This window comes from Lissotriton vulgaris, chromosome 4_1, assembly GCF_964263255.1.
Source record: "Lissotriton vulgaris chromosome 4_1, aLisVul1.2, whole genome shotgun sequence".
NCBI classification, from domain to species: Eukaryota; Metazoa; Chordata; class Amphibia; order Caudata; family Salamandridae; genus Lissotriton; species Lissotriton vulgaris.
Genome location: NC_141691.1, coordinates 140,480,178 through 140,493,158, shown reverse-complemented (window position 1 = coordinate 140,493,158; position 12,981 = coordinate 140,480,178). Strand labels below are relative to the sequence as shown.

Here is a 12,981-nt window from a genome sequence, read left to right as displayed (position 1 = left end):
TGGACTTCTTATCCAGCTGTGTACACTGTCACCATTAGCCCAGCAGATATCCAACTACATGCTGTTATTCTACACAAAGCCCACCATACCCTCACTTTACAAACACTGAGATTGAAATGTTTAAACAAGCTGACAGCCAGCAAAACCATTATAAAAGGTTGACACAGTGGGGAAAAAATAAAACATAGTCATTCTGAGATCAAGAGTCGAACGGGTTATGATTTACTTTCAAGATGTAAAATAGCCCCTCAGGCATTGCAGTGCAATTGTTCCATAGGAGGCTGGAGGGTCAGTCAAATAGCATGAGGCGTGAGAGAACTACTCCACTGGGCAGAGCCAAAGCCCACTCCATGTAGAATGTAAAGAGCTGGTATCTGTACGTCTCGCTGACCTCTACATTGTCCAGCCAGTCCTAAGAAAGGGATGCAGCAGGAGAACTGGCAAGAGCGGGAGACTGAGTGGAGCAGCATTAATAAAACAAGCAGCCAGGAGGAGGAGCCTAGCGACGAATGAAGATGGCCGCATAAGCTCTCGGCTCCGTCGACCTCCTCCTGCTGCTTGACTATCCTGCTACAAATCCTGCTTTTTCGCCTCACCCCCGTGTGGGTGACTCGTCGCTGATACTGGCGACGTGGTCCTGGGAAACTTACGGCCCGGATTGCCGGAGTCACATCGAGTGGAAGTTCTTGGCCTAACGCTGACCGAGAGCCGGGACCTCGAGTACTGATCCTACCGGGTTGCAGTGCAACAACGGCGGCCAGGGGACCCAGAAACGGTCCGGTCGCTAGCAGTGGAGAGCAGCCTGCCCTTGGATTGGTGGAGAGCCTGCCGTTCTACCCGCACTGTGGAGGTGTAATGATCCTGTGAGTGGCTGAGAGGTCGGGGGTCCCCTTCTCGGCGTTCCCTTCCCGCCGGGGTGGGGCCCCCTTCCGAGAGGCCCTATCGTTGCTGGACTGTGTACCTCCTGCCCCCGCCCGCCCTCATCGCACTTCGGTCCCTGGGGGAATCGGGTGACCCGAAGGGCGCATTGATGTCTGGAGTCGATCAGTTCGCGGCGGTGCGGGGTAAAGTAGAGCCATCATTGCGAACTGTGATGGCCGCCATTAAGGATCTGTGCTCCTACATGGTTGCTCTTTCACATAAGTCGATCGTGGATGACACCGAAACTACCCGATCGCATAAGGACTCTGATCTGTCTGGTCCCCCTAAGCGAGCCATTTCTCCCACTTTGATCCCGGAATTTGCGACTCGAGGCCCATCTAGTGTCAAAGCCTGGATAGCGATGTCTGTGCCACAGTGTTTTGTTTTTGTGTTTTCTGTTTCTATGGCCTTTTTCTCTTCTTTTAGTTTGACTGGACTTCCCTTTTTTCTTTCTCCCTGGGTTGGGGGTCAGTGTACCGGGTTACTGTTTGGACTATTTGGGCGGGGCTGGGACTGTGGCCGCTCGGTCTCTCCTGTCATCGGATTCGTCAGGTGGGGCATTAATCGGGAGTTTTCAGAAATGTATGCTTGCATATATTGTTCGCCTCAAAATGTTGTCGTCTCTGCAGTTGGAAATGCTTCCCGGCCCACCTGGTGATTGTATCTACTTTAGATCCCGTAGCCGGCCCCCTCCTGTTCTCTTTTCTCTCTTTTCTTCTCGTTAACATATGGAACTGTATTACGTACTTACCGTGTATATCCTGTTTTATTTTTTAAAAATTGACCTCTTTTTCCTGAGCTGCTCTCCTGGGGGTGCCGAAACAGTTTGTTTTCCTATTTTTGCTGCCATGCCTCCGGGATGTTTGGCTGAATAGCTGTGTGCACCCTTTTCTAAATAAAGGTCTTCCAAAAATTAAAAAAAAACAAGCAGCCAGGTAAGATAAAGGGCTCAAGCGGCCTTCAGGAGAAGTCCGAATAGAGAAAGAGAAAAAGGGGTGTTTGTAAGTAGGAGCGTGTATGTCTCCGAAGAGGGGGAAAAAAACTAGGACAAAATAGGGTATATGAAATCCATGAAAATATACTAAATGAGTACACATTTTCAAAGCAATGAACAGGTTGGAATCGTCAGCCTCGTGAATGATATACATTTGAAAATTTCTGTTGTGCTGGGATGAGGTGTTTGGTTACAAAGTTCCCGTCTCTCCTACATTATATGTGCTCGGATACGATAATTCACTTAATTTAAAACCAAACGAGGAAGCACTCCTATTTATCGGTACTGCGGTCTTTAGAATTATATTGGCCGCAAGGTGGAAAGACAAAAAGCCTCCAAGCTTTCAAATGTGGCTCGCACGCCTACTTGCGATCTTTAATCTCGAGAATGCTATTTATGCCTCTAGAGGTCCCAAAGCTGCTAAGCGTGGAGAGGCGATATGGCTACCCCTAATAAAGTGGAAGAATGGGGTTTAAGCATATATACATTTTAATTGCTTACTGTTATGGTCTTTCTTTCAATGTATACTTTGTGTTTTATATATATATTTTTTTCTTTTTTTCTCTTTTATCACCTGATTATCTCACAATTTAAAATTGTACTCTGTATTAAGACTGCTTTTTTGTTCTCTTTTCTTTTTTTTCTGGCTCGGAAAATAAAAATATTATTTAAAAAAAAAGAAAATTTCTGTTGTGTATTAGTTTTTCATCTCTTCAGCAGTAGATGCGGCAACCCCTTGGTAAAGCGGTCACAGGGGCTGATTTGTTTTTTATTGGTCCTTCACAGTCGTTGACAGTGAAATGGGTGTGGCTGAAATCTTCATCTTCTCCATGGGCTTGGTTCACCCCCTGTTGCAGCTTATGTCCTAACTGTAGGAGGTGGGTGACACTGCCTCACATCACAGCACTAAATTTGCCCCAATGCATCATGGTAAATTAAGTGCATGAGAACATTTACTTCAGAAGGAGTCTTTCATTTTTCACCCTAATGGTGCAGCCTCTGCTGTGCAACTCTACACGTGTTTCTGAATTCTTTCCTTCATCAGAAGAGAAAAAATCGTTTTTGGGGTGCTAGAAATGCTGCCCAAAGTTTTCTCAGCTCTCTCTATCACTCACTGGGCACAGGTGCATCAACACAAGCTTGTCAGCTTAGTAGCTCAAACAAGCCTTTTCAAATAATAGGAGGGTTGGAGCAAACTCTCACATTCCAGGACTCAATCTGCCCAACGCATCATGGTAAATGCATGATAACATTCACTTCGGTGGTAGTCTTTAACTGTTCACTTTTGTTGGTGCAGCCTGTGCTGGATAACTCTAGACACATGTTCCTGGATTTATTCCTTTAGCAGTAGAGAGCTACAAGTCTTTTTAGGGGTGGTGGAAATGCAGCCCAAAGTCTTCTCAGGTCTCTGTACCACTCACTGGGCGTAGGTGCATCAACACAAGCTTGTCAGTTCAGTAGCTCAAGGAAGCCTTTTCAAACAGTAGGAGAGTGGGAGCACACTGCCTCACATCCCAGTTGACTTGTCTAGAGTTACAAGGCTGCACCAACAAGGATGAAAAATTAAAGAGTACAACTGAAGTAAGTGTCATAATTCCCTGCATGTATCACGATGCATTGGGGCGAATTGAGTGCTGGGATGTGAGGCAGTGTGCTCCACCCTTCTTCTGTATGTCCGAACTGTGTTTAGTCAGTCTTTTTCAATACAAATGACATACTCCCACTGACCCCCACCCAAGCCACAATAATCTTTGAGGAGAAAGTTCAGGTTTCAGGCTGCTTTTCTTAACTCCAGTCAGTTCTATATATTTTCCTAATTTTTGTAGATAGCAGCGAAGCTCAGCCATCTCCTACAACACAAGGGCACCTTAGATACAAGATATACCCTGACAACCGGCTGAACCTGTGGACCAAAAAAATGATTACCATATCCTTGCCAGTGTTATGGGTTGTGTACTTGACAATGGCTATCTCCTTTGGCTTCCTTTTGCTCCTAACAAGTCCAATATATACATTTTATTTTTATTGAAGCTTCCAAGGATGTCTTGAACCCTCTTTGAGACAAAAGTTGACCATATTCCTTAACAAAACCACATTGGCTATTTATGTACATTGTCACACAACATTATTATACAAGCAGCAAGCTCTAGTAAAGGCAATCCATTCTGCCATTTGTGCTGAAGTCGCATTTGGTAAAAAGCACTTCTAGTGTATGAAATTGAGCATACTGTATAGGCGGCCTTTAATGCTCCATATTAAGAAGGAACTATCGACAAACAATGTCAATTCAACTATTTCTAAAGGAATTTCTTTAATGTCTCCTCTTTGTTTTGTGCATAATTGGGTTACTTTCAAACAATCTTGATGCGATTCATCATAAATTTCATTTTCCCTTCCTTCCCAATTTTTGTCTGCAATTCGAAGCAGAGTTGCTGCATTCAAAACATTACACCATATGCAACCTGAAAATTATCAATTTGCAAAAATTATTTGTCACCCAAAAGTGCACATCAGAAAAAGATTTAATAGGGTGGCACACTGGACTGTCTCTCAATCCTTCACTGCTGTTTTAAAAAGATACACAGCAGCCTTCCAGACTTCACCTCCTGAGCTATATAGCCATTTCGATTTGCCAGGAGAGGATCATCTTTAAGCAGTGAAAGCATCAAAATGTAATTTATTTTTTCACAGATTTTATTTTTAATTCACCAATTATTTGAGTCATCAGCACATTTTCCTTCTGGTCCTCTGTATTGCGGAAACGAAAAATGTAAATGTTGGCCGAGAGCTCAAGACACACTACATGAATGTGAGCTAAATAGCAGTGTTGTAGTAATGTGTTAGCCTCTTCCTCAGTGTCCGCTGTAGGCATCCTAGAGATGAAAGGGTCAGACCTCCTAAAGAGGACATCTGTTTTACCAGCTTGTCGTGCAAGTTTGTTTGCCACCTTCTTTTCTTTCATATGGCCTACAAAGTTTTCCAACACTTCAGCCATATGTGAGCTTGTAAACCAATCCTCACAGCTCCATTCTGTATTTGTCAAATGATTACTAGATCTTCTCTTTACTGTCTTAAAAAAACGAAATCATTAAATTTCTACAAAAATCGAGTTTCTTGCACTTCAAACATAGATGTTGTAGCATTTGTTACTAAAATTCCATGTCTGCACTCATGGCCCACATATTCCACTGAAAAATCATTTCGTTTGTCTTTTTGCCTGCTGTAATAAGATTGGTATAATTTTCAATATCTAAAACTAGAACTTGGATCTTATATAGTTTTTCATCGAACATACATGTTTTCTAAATTCACACTAATGGAATAGTGAGGGGTGTCCTATCCTGTACAATCCAATGCTAGGGAGAAGAGGAGATTTCTCAAAACAGATATAAGCTAGCCTAAAAATGGTTTTACCGTTTTGTTGGGGGGCTCAGGGACGTTATTTAGTTGAATTAATTTCCTCTGTTGTAGAATTTGAAGTCTGTAGTGGGATGGTGTTGGTGCTAGAGAAATCGTTGATAATCTAGTTGTTTACTTGTGTTATTTCTAAATGTCCTAAACATATCTACAAATAGACCTGTAAATAATTAACATTTTACGTAACTCATAAAACTTTTCATTCATAATTTCTAGGTGGAGAGAAACAGCGAGTTGCTATTGCACGCGCCATCTTGAAGAACCCTCCGATTATTCTGTATGACGAAGCAACATCATCATTAGATTCAATCACTGAAGAGGTATGTTTGACGCTGAGGGGCCACAATTTCTCCCTCTTTTTAAAATGTTTTTGTACTTTGAGATTAAAACTGTCCATTTATGCAAAGCATCTTATTTTGTATCATACCTGCTGAGCGCCCCAATTTGTGCCAGTTCATCTACTTATTAGTATTGATATTCACGATTGCTTTTCTTATTTCTGACGTTTTATAAGATAGTGTTACGGTGGTCGTTGTAGTGTAACGTGAAATCACGTGGAGCGGCAGAAGTCACCATCTACTATTTCAAAGGCTTCCATAATATACTAAAAAAGATCATATTAAAGGAAAGAGCAAGCGGCACACGGTATGGACGGCTTCCCCCTGGAATACTTCAAAACCTTCGTGACCGAAATAACACCTCATCTGGCGTCCACATACGAGGAAGCCTTGTCTAAGGGCATACTGCCAGCCTCGTTCCGCGAATCACTAGTTGTGATGTTCCCAAAACCGCACAGAGACCCCACACTTCCAGCCTCTTATAGGCCGATCTCATTACTAAACGCGGACTTTAAGCTCCTGGGGAAAATACTAGCCGACCGCTATAGTCAAATCCTTCAGACGCTTGTACATCCCGACCAGTGTGGCTTTGTGCCCCGGCGCAACACCTCCCATAACTTACGTCGGCTGTTTCATATACAACACGAGGTTACAAACCGCTTCCAGCGTGCGGCCAGCCTGATCTTCGATCTGGAAAAGGCGTTTGACACCTTGGCTTGGCCCCACCTATTCGCAGTCCTGCGGGAAATCCAGATCGGCCCTACGCTGATGGCGTATACCCAACTCCTGTACAGGGACCTTGCCTCCAGAATAAGGGTCGGGAAACTAATATCAACCTCGTTTCCGGTGGAGAGAGGGACCAGACAGGGGTGCCCTCTCTCCCCCCTTTTTTTCGCGCTGGCGGTGGAACCCCTGGCCGTTCGGCTGCCTCGGGAGGGGGAGAGATGGGGCATCCCAATAGTGGACACGGTCCACTGCGTCTCTATATATGCAGATGACCAGCTAGTTTATGTCCGAGACTTGATGGGTGATGTCACCTCGCTCTGGCATGCTCTGCAAGAGTTCGGAGACACATCAGGTCTCAAGGTGAATTGGGACAAATTCACAATCTACCCACTCAGTCCAGACCTGGCACCCCACGATTTGCAGGTTGGCGCACACACCCTGAAATGGAGTACAGCGGCCCCCAGATATCTGGGTGTGAGATTATACCATTCCCCAGAGGACCTCTATGAGGGGAATCACCGAAGCGCGCTGGCAGGCCTTCGCTCCGGATGGGCTTCTGGAAAACACTCCCCCTGGCACCTATAGCGTGGATAGCCAACGCTAAAATGATAATGGTACCCAGACTACTATATCATTTTACAAATCTCCCAGTTATTCTACCTCGGTCCTTCTTCCGCGAGCTGGACACGCTCCTCACAACACTGATCTGGGGGGATGGACGGCACAGGGTCGCTCTACGTACACTGCAGTTACCCACTGCGAGCGGTGGCCTGGGTGCCCCGTCGTTCGAATCCTATTTCCTGGCCGCGCAATTTCAGTGGCTGTCCCACTGGACGGCCAAAAGACGTATGGGGGAGACGATCGCCGATAGCGGAGGGGTGCCTCTACCCACCATCCGACGACTACTAATGCCAGGCTCCAGACCAGCCCGCACACACCCGGTGCAAGTCACTATAGCCCGCAAATGCATGCAGCGCATCCATAGGCTGTCAAAAGGGCGACCGTTATACTTCCCACTGCTTCCTTTGGTGGGCTTCCCCCAGAAGGAGGGATATTACACCGAGGGGGACCTGCGGATGTGGGCTGACAGTGGGGTGTATGAGGTAGAGGCTTTGTTCCTCGAGGGGCAACTGAAGTCATTTGAGCAGCTGGTCGAGTGGTATGACCTTCCACAGGGGCAATTTTTAACACATAGGCAAATAATAGACAGCAGCCGAGCATACTGGGACTTGCGAGAAGGAGAACCCCCCACACACCCAGTGCTACACACGATCCTGAGGATGGGGGCAGGTAGACACCTAATAACCTGGCACTACAAAGCCATCCGGGAACTCATCGAGGTTCCCTTAGACAGGTTGCGTCAATCCTGGGAGGATGACGTAGGGCGGGTCCTCCACGACACGGAGTGGACACGGGCACTAGAATACCCCAAAAAAGTTTCTCGAAATGCCTGCTTCAAAAATATACAGTTCAAAGTTCTACATAGCGCTTATCTTACACCCGACAAGCTGCGTAAATATTCCCCAGACACAGAATTCAGATGCCTCCGCTGCCACACATTGAATGCGGATTTTAAACACATGTTCTGGGACTGTCCTTCCCTGCAATCATACTGGGGCAGGGTGCACCACATACTGCACGCGCTGGTACACTTACAACACATTACCACTTGGGAGACGTGTGCCCTGGGTATTTATAAGAAAAAGAAATCCGAGAAGCTGCAATGGCGGTTTGCATCCTTAGCTATCCTTCTAGCCAAACGAACCATAGCCATGCATTGGAGGGCCCCTACGGGTCCACCAGAAGCGACCTGGATAGGGGCTGTGAACAAGTTGGGGGCAGCGGAAGAAGAGATCCTGAGGGACGAGGAGGTAAAAGGAACGCGCCAACACCCAATCTCTATGGAATGGGTACACCTGCTGATAAAATTTAAACACGAAACGACTGCACAAGATGCTCCTGGGCCAACGCAGTCCCAGCCTTCGCAACCCACTTAGAGGCCCCGACCCGCAGGCACCTCCGCCGTTGCATTCATAATCACCTGTCATGGCAGGGGGTCCTCCCCAGCCCCCCTCCTATTCTTCTTTTCTCTTGGTCCAGCTCCCCCCTCCGCCGTGATCGCCCCTTCGCGGTGCACGGCGCCGGCTCCTCCTGGCTGTTGTCTGACTTATGCGCTGTTTAGAAACGCCCCTAGCGCTCCTTGCCCCCCTACGCTCTCAGTTTTCGCCCCCTTCCCCCAACCCTCCCTCCCCCCCGTTTTTCCTCTCTACCCCTGGAGGTATCCCCTCCTGTGGTTCCCAGTTCAGTTTTAGTCGGAAGGTTGAAGTCCGACATCTCCACAAACAAGTTGATGTTTGCACTCATCAAATAGGGTAGTACGCCAATGGAGGGGGAATAGTTTCACCCGACCCCACCAATATATCACCCGAGGGATCAGGTCCACTCGGTCATGGCACCCTGCGACGAGACAACCCACTAACGAACTCAAGGGACATACTGCGCAAATGCCGCGCTCATGAGACTGGAGTTAAACTGTTGTCAGTGAACCACGTTTATAATTGCTATGTACTGCTTGCATATATGCAGATTGCCATCTGACCTGTTTCATAAATGTAAAACCCTAATAAAAAGATTTAAACTTAAAAGGAAAGAGCAAGCGTGCATGGATTGGTGTCCCATTTGTGTCTAGCGATAGGAAGCATATGGAACAGCAGTAACTAAAAACAATATAAGTTTCTTTCTAGACTTAAAAAAGAACTAGTACTGGAACCAGCCACGTTTTTTGCAATCAAAATCTAGTTGCTATTGGGTGTGAAGAGCATAAGCGAGAGAGGACAGCTCACTATAAAGTCTAACTCTTCTGTACTGAGATGGAGATTCATAGACACATAGCAATGTCCCTCCACAACAACCAATGTTGTTTTAAATAGGGTATAGATGCCCATAGCTGGTGGTGGGAGCTGTGCATTCCGTTAAGAGGAAGACATACAAAGACCATTTTGCCCCATTTAGGAAGAGAAAAGTAGTAGAAGCTGGCATAAGCATGTGCGCACTGAAATATGCTGCTAAGTCCTGGCTGAAAAGCACATGCATATGCAGTTAATTTCATGCACAAATTCTGCCTATGATATACAGTAACTATTCTGGTGATTTTACCAAAACTAATTTACAGGTTACATTTTGACAAGTATCAAAATATCATAGGATTTTATTGTAATGTTTCAAATTCCAGTAAAGGTTATCAGGGAGGAGGAGTCACCTTTTTCTTTATCCACCAGTGTAGGACTGAGATCAGAAAGTGCACTGACTGCACGTGTTCCCCATCACAGGGCTCTGGCCAGGGAAAGGATGGTCCTCGGGAGTGGAATGCAGTAACAATAAAATGAATTGGTATTGTCAATTGTGCAGCACCGCTGCACCGTGAAGTTCAGGGACCTATCCCCGAATAGACCTCCAGGAAAGTTCAAAATCAATAGTGTCCATGTACCATTGTTGCTGGAAGAGATTGCTTCCCTGTTGGACAATAGACGCGCCATTACTAGTCCATGTACTCCCTAACACCAAAGAAGGACGGCACGCTGCGTCCCATATTGGATCCCTTCAAGCCATTCTCATCAAGATGACAACATGACAAGAAGGGATCCCTCGTCTTCACATAGAAGGAGAACTTGGCAGGACTGTACCTCGAAGGCACCTACTTCCATTTGTGATGCTTGCAAGTCATTGAAAGCATTCTTCACTTTACAGTGGGCACAAAGCATTATCAATAATCAGTTTTATTATGCACAAATCAGCACATGGGGTGTTTACAAAATGTTTTCCGTGTAGGCGGCTCACTTCCACTGCCAAGCAGTTCGTGGTTTAGTTATTTGGACTGTTTGTTGCTAAAGGAAAAGACTGCTCCGCAAAGCCTGCCCTAATCACACACAGTAACCCTGCTTTTTTTTAGGTAGGGTTTACCATTAATATCAAAAAGTGCATCTTCCATCACTGCAGACTCACAATCAACAGTGAGGAACTCTGAATACCCAGTTAGCTGAAACGTTTCTAAAAAAAACAATTGAGAGAGTCCAGGCATCTCATAGACTGATTCCTGTGTTCCAGACTTTGCAGTTTCCGCCAGTGAGAATGGTGATTAGTTGTTTGGCGTGATGGTTTTGCGCTTAGATTTAGTTCTTAAAGAACATTTGCAGATGCCTCCGTTTCAGGAGTGTTTGGTGCAGCAACGGCTGGCACCGATTGGGGTGGAGGGGCAGTGGGGGGGGGAGGTGGGGGGAAGCAGCACAGGGGTGGGGATAGGTTAAATTAAAGTTTATCTGCTTGTCGCATCCCCCTTACTGCTCCTCCTGGACACATTTCTCCTCCTCCCGCGGCAGGAACAGAAAGCAGTTAGGAGGCATCCAGGCTCCCCTGCAGGGGCGGCCTTAGGCATGTGCAAGTTATGCACCTGCACAGGGCCCCCAAACCCCAGGGGCCACCACGCCAATATATATCCTTAACCCCTTCGATGCTGGTGACGGAACCATTCCGTCATCAGTCACGGTTGAGCTGTGCTGATGACGGAATGATTCCGTCATGACCACACCCAGTTAAGGGAAGTCCAGCACCGGGGGGAATCGGGGCAGCAGCCATGTGGTTAATATAATATTCCTCTGAGGATGGATACATATTTGCATGGCGCCCCCTGGCAGGGATTTGGTGGCCTCCGGCTCTGTTCCACTTCCAAACGCCCTGACCCTTCCCCCTCTTCACTGGCCTCCGCGCTCCGCCCTGCCCGGACCCCCTCTTCCAGGGCCCCCCCACCTACGCTCCCTGCCCAGGGCCACCTTGAGCCTAGAGCCGCCCCTGTCCCCTGAGCCAATCGCAAAGCTGCAATGACTCAGCACTCATACAGAGCATGGGGGCCTGGGCATGTTCTCCACCCAGCCTGGAATGCAGCCTGCATGGAGAGTGGGGAAAGTGCGCATGACTGGTGTGTGCGGCCCGAGAGGTCCGGCCTAACAGTCATTGTACACTTGGGAGTGGGAGCAAACCACTCCTCGGCGGCTCCGTCAGCCCCGCCCTGCCTCGCCTCACCTCCAAAAGCTGACATGCACCAAAAAGGAAAAAAGGAAATAACAGTTTTTATCATTTTTTTTTCTTACACTGGTGAAAAAACCAGTGGGTGATTCTCCTCTGCCTTAGCGGAGGAGTTGCCAATGGTTTGGTGTCACAGTGGGCACAGGCTTGTGGGAATTGAGAAGAACTAGCATTGTGTCACCTCCAATCAAGCACAAACTTCTTTTGTGGGACACACAATCTCACAGTTGGATGCCCCCTTCCAGAACCTCAGCCACAAGCAACACATTAATACTGATGTCTCCCTTCAGGATGAGGAGCGCATACATACAATGTTATGGTATTGAAAGCAGTGTTTCAAGCACTGGAAGTATTCCAGACACACTTAAGGGACACACATGTACTCTTGTACTATTTACAGAAACAGGGAGGCACCTACTTGTGTTTCAAATTGCACAAAGAATTGTATTGGACTTTTAAAACCACATCCACCTCCTGGCTTAACACCTCCCAGGGAATGTCAGTGACTTAGCAGACCTACTCATCAAGCACAATGGAAACATCCTCTAGAGGAACTCCATCGTAATGCATTCTTTCTAAGGTGGGGCACTCCTGACATAGATCTATTCTCATCAGTCACTCTAAAACAATAAAATGCCCCCGTTTGCATCCAAGTTACCACCGCCTCTTTCCCAAGAGGATACTGTCTGGCGAATCTGGTCGGTGATCTTTCCATAGGCTTTTCAACCATTACCCAGGTCTGATGGCTCAGTGGACTTATGCATTCAGTGCAGGGGTCTGTGTTTGCCTCTATAGTCACAGGTTCCAATTCCGGCAGGCCCACTCATCCTTTCATCCTTCCAAGGTCGATCAAATGAGTATCTTTGTGTTGGGTGACAATAAGCATGTAGTATTTCAGTGCCAAGAAACCCTTCCGGGTGAACTAGTGCTTTACAATTACACTTTTTTCACTGATTTCCAAAGTGGTGGGAATTATGAGGCAAGAGTCCATGACATTGACGTAGCCTCCCCAACCTGGACCCGATAAGTAGGCTATTCCCAAGTGTTGGGGATGTGCATACAGTCGCATTGGAAACTCAAAGTGCAGAAATTCATTGGCAATGCAACACAACCACATGTACCATCCACTCTCTGTCATTCAGTTTAACAGTTTAGCTTCTGACATCTCAGAATTTAATGAACTTAATTTACCATCAAAATATGAGTATGCGATACGAATATTCAGGGCATGTTATGCTGCAATACGAATATTTAGGGCATGTTATGCTGCAAAATGGAAACCGTTTTTATATTCCTGTGAACTCACTGTGCGTGCATCCTACTTAGGGACACATTTAGAGTTTAGCAGACAGGGCATTCCGTTATAAATGTGAGAGAGTACCCTGTCTGCCAAGCCCTTGGCACACAATCTCTGTTTAGAGTCAGGAGAATCCTCAGTTTTCCCAATGCGGTGCCACTGCTGCCTTTGCCGTCAGGAAACTTACTCCACAGAGTAGGGGCCCTTGG

General features: G+C 46.6%; 1 protein-coding gene across 1 annotated transcript in view; it reads left to right on the top strand.

The window, feature by feature from the left end:
* The window catches only part of ABCB7 (ATP binding cassette subfamily B member 7), a 796,257-nt gene that overhangs the window by 656,603 nt on the left and 126,673 nt on the right, over positions 1 to 12,981 (top strand). Inside the window, exon 14 of the mRNA XM_086918402.1 lies at positions 5,549 to 5,652. Within this exon, the coding sequence (XP_086774528.1) occupies positions 5,549 to 5,652 (104 nt within the window). The remainder of the gene's footprint in view (positions 1 to 5,548; positions 5,653 to 12,981) is intronic.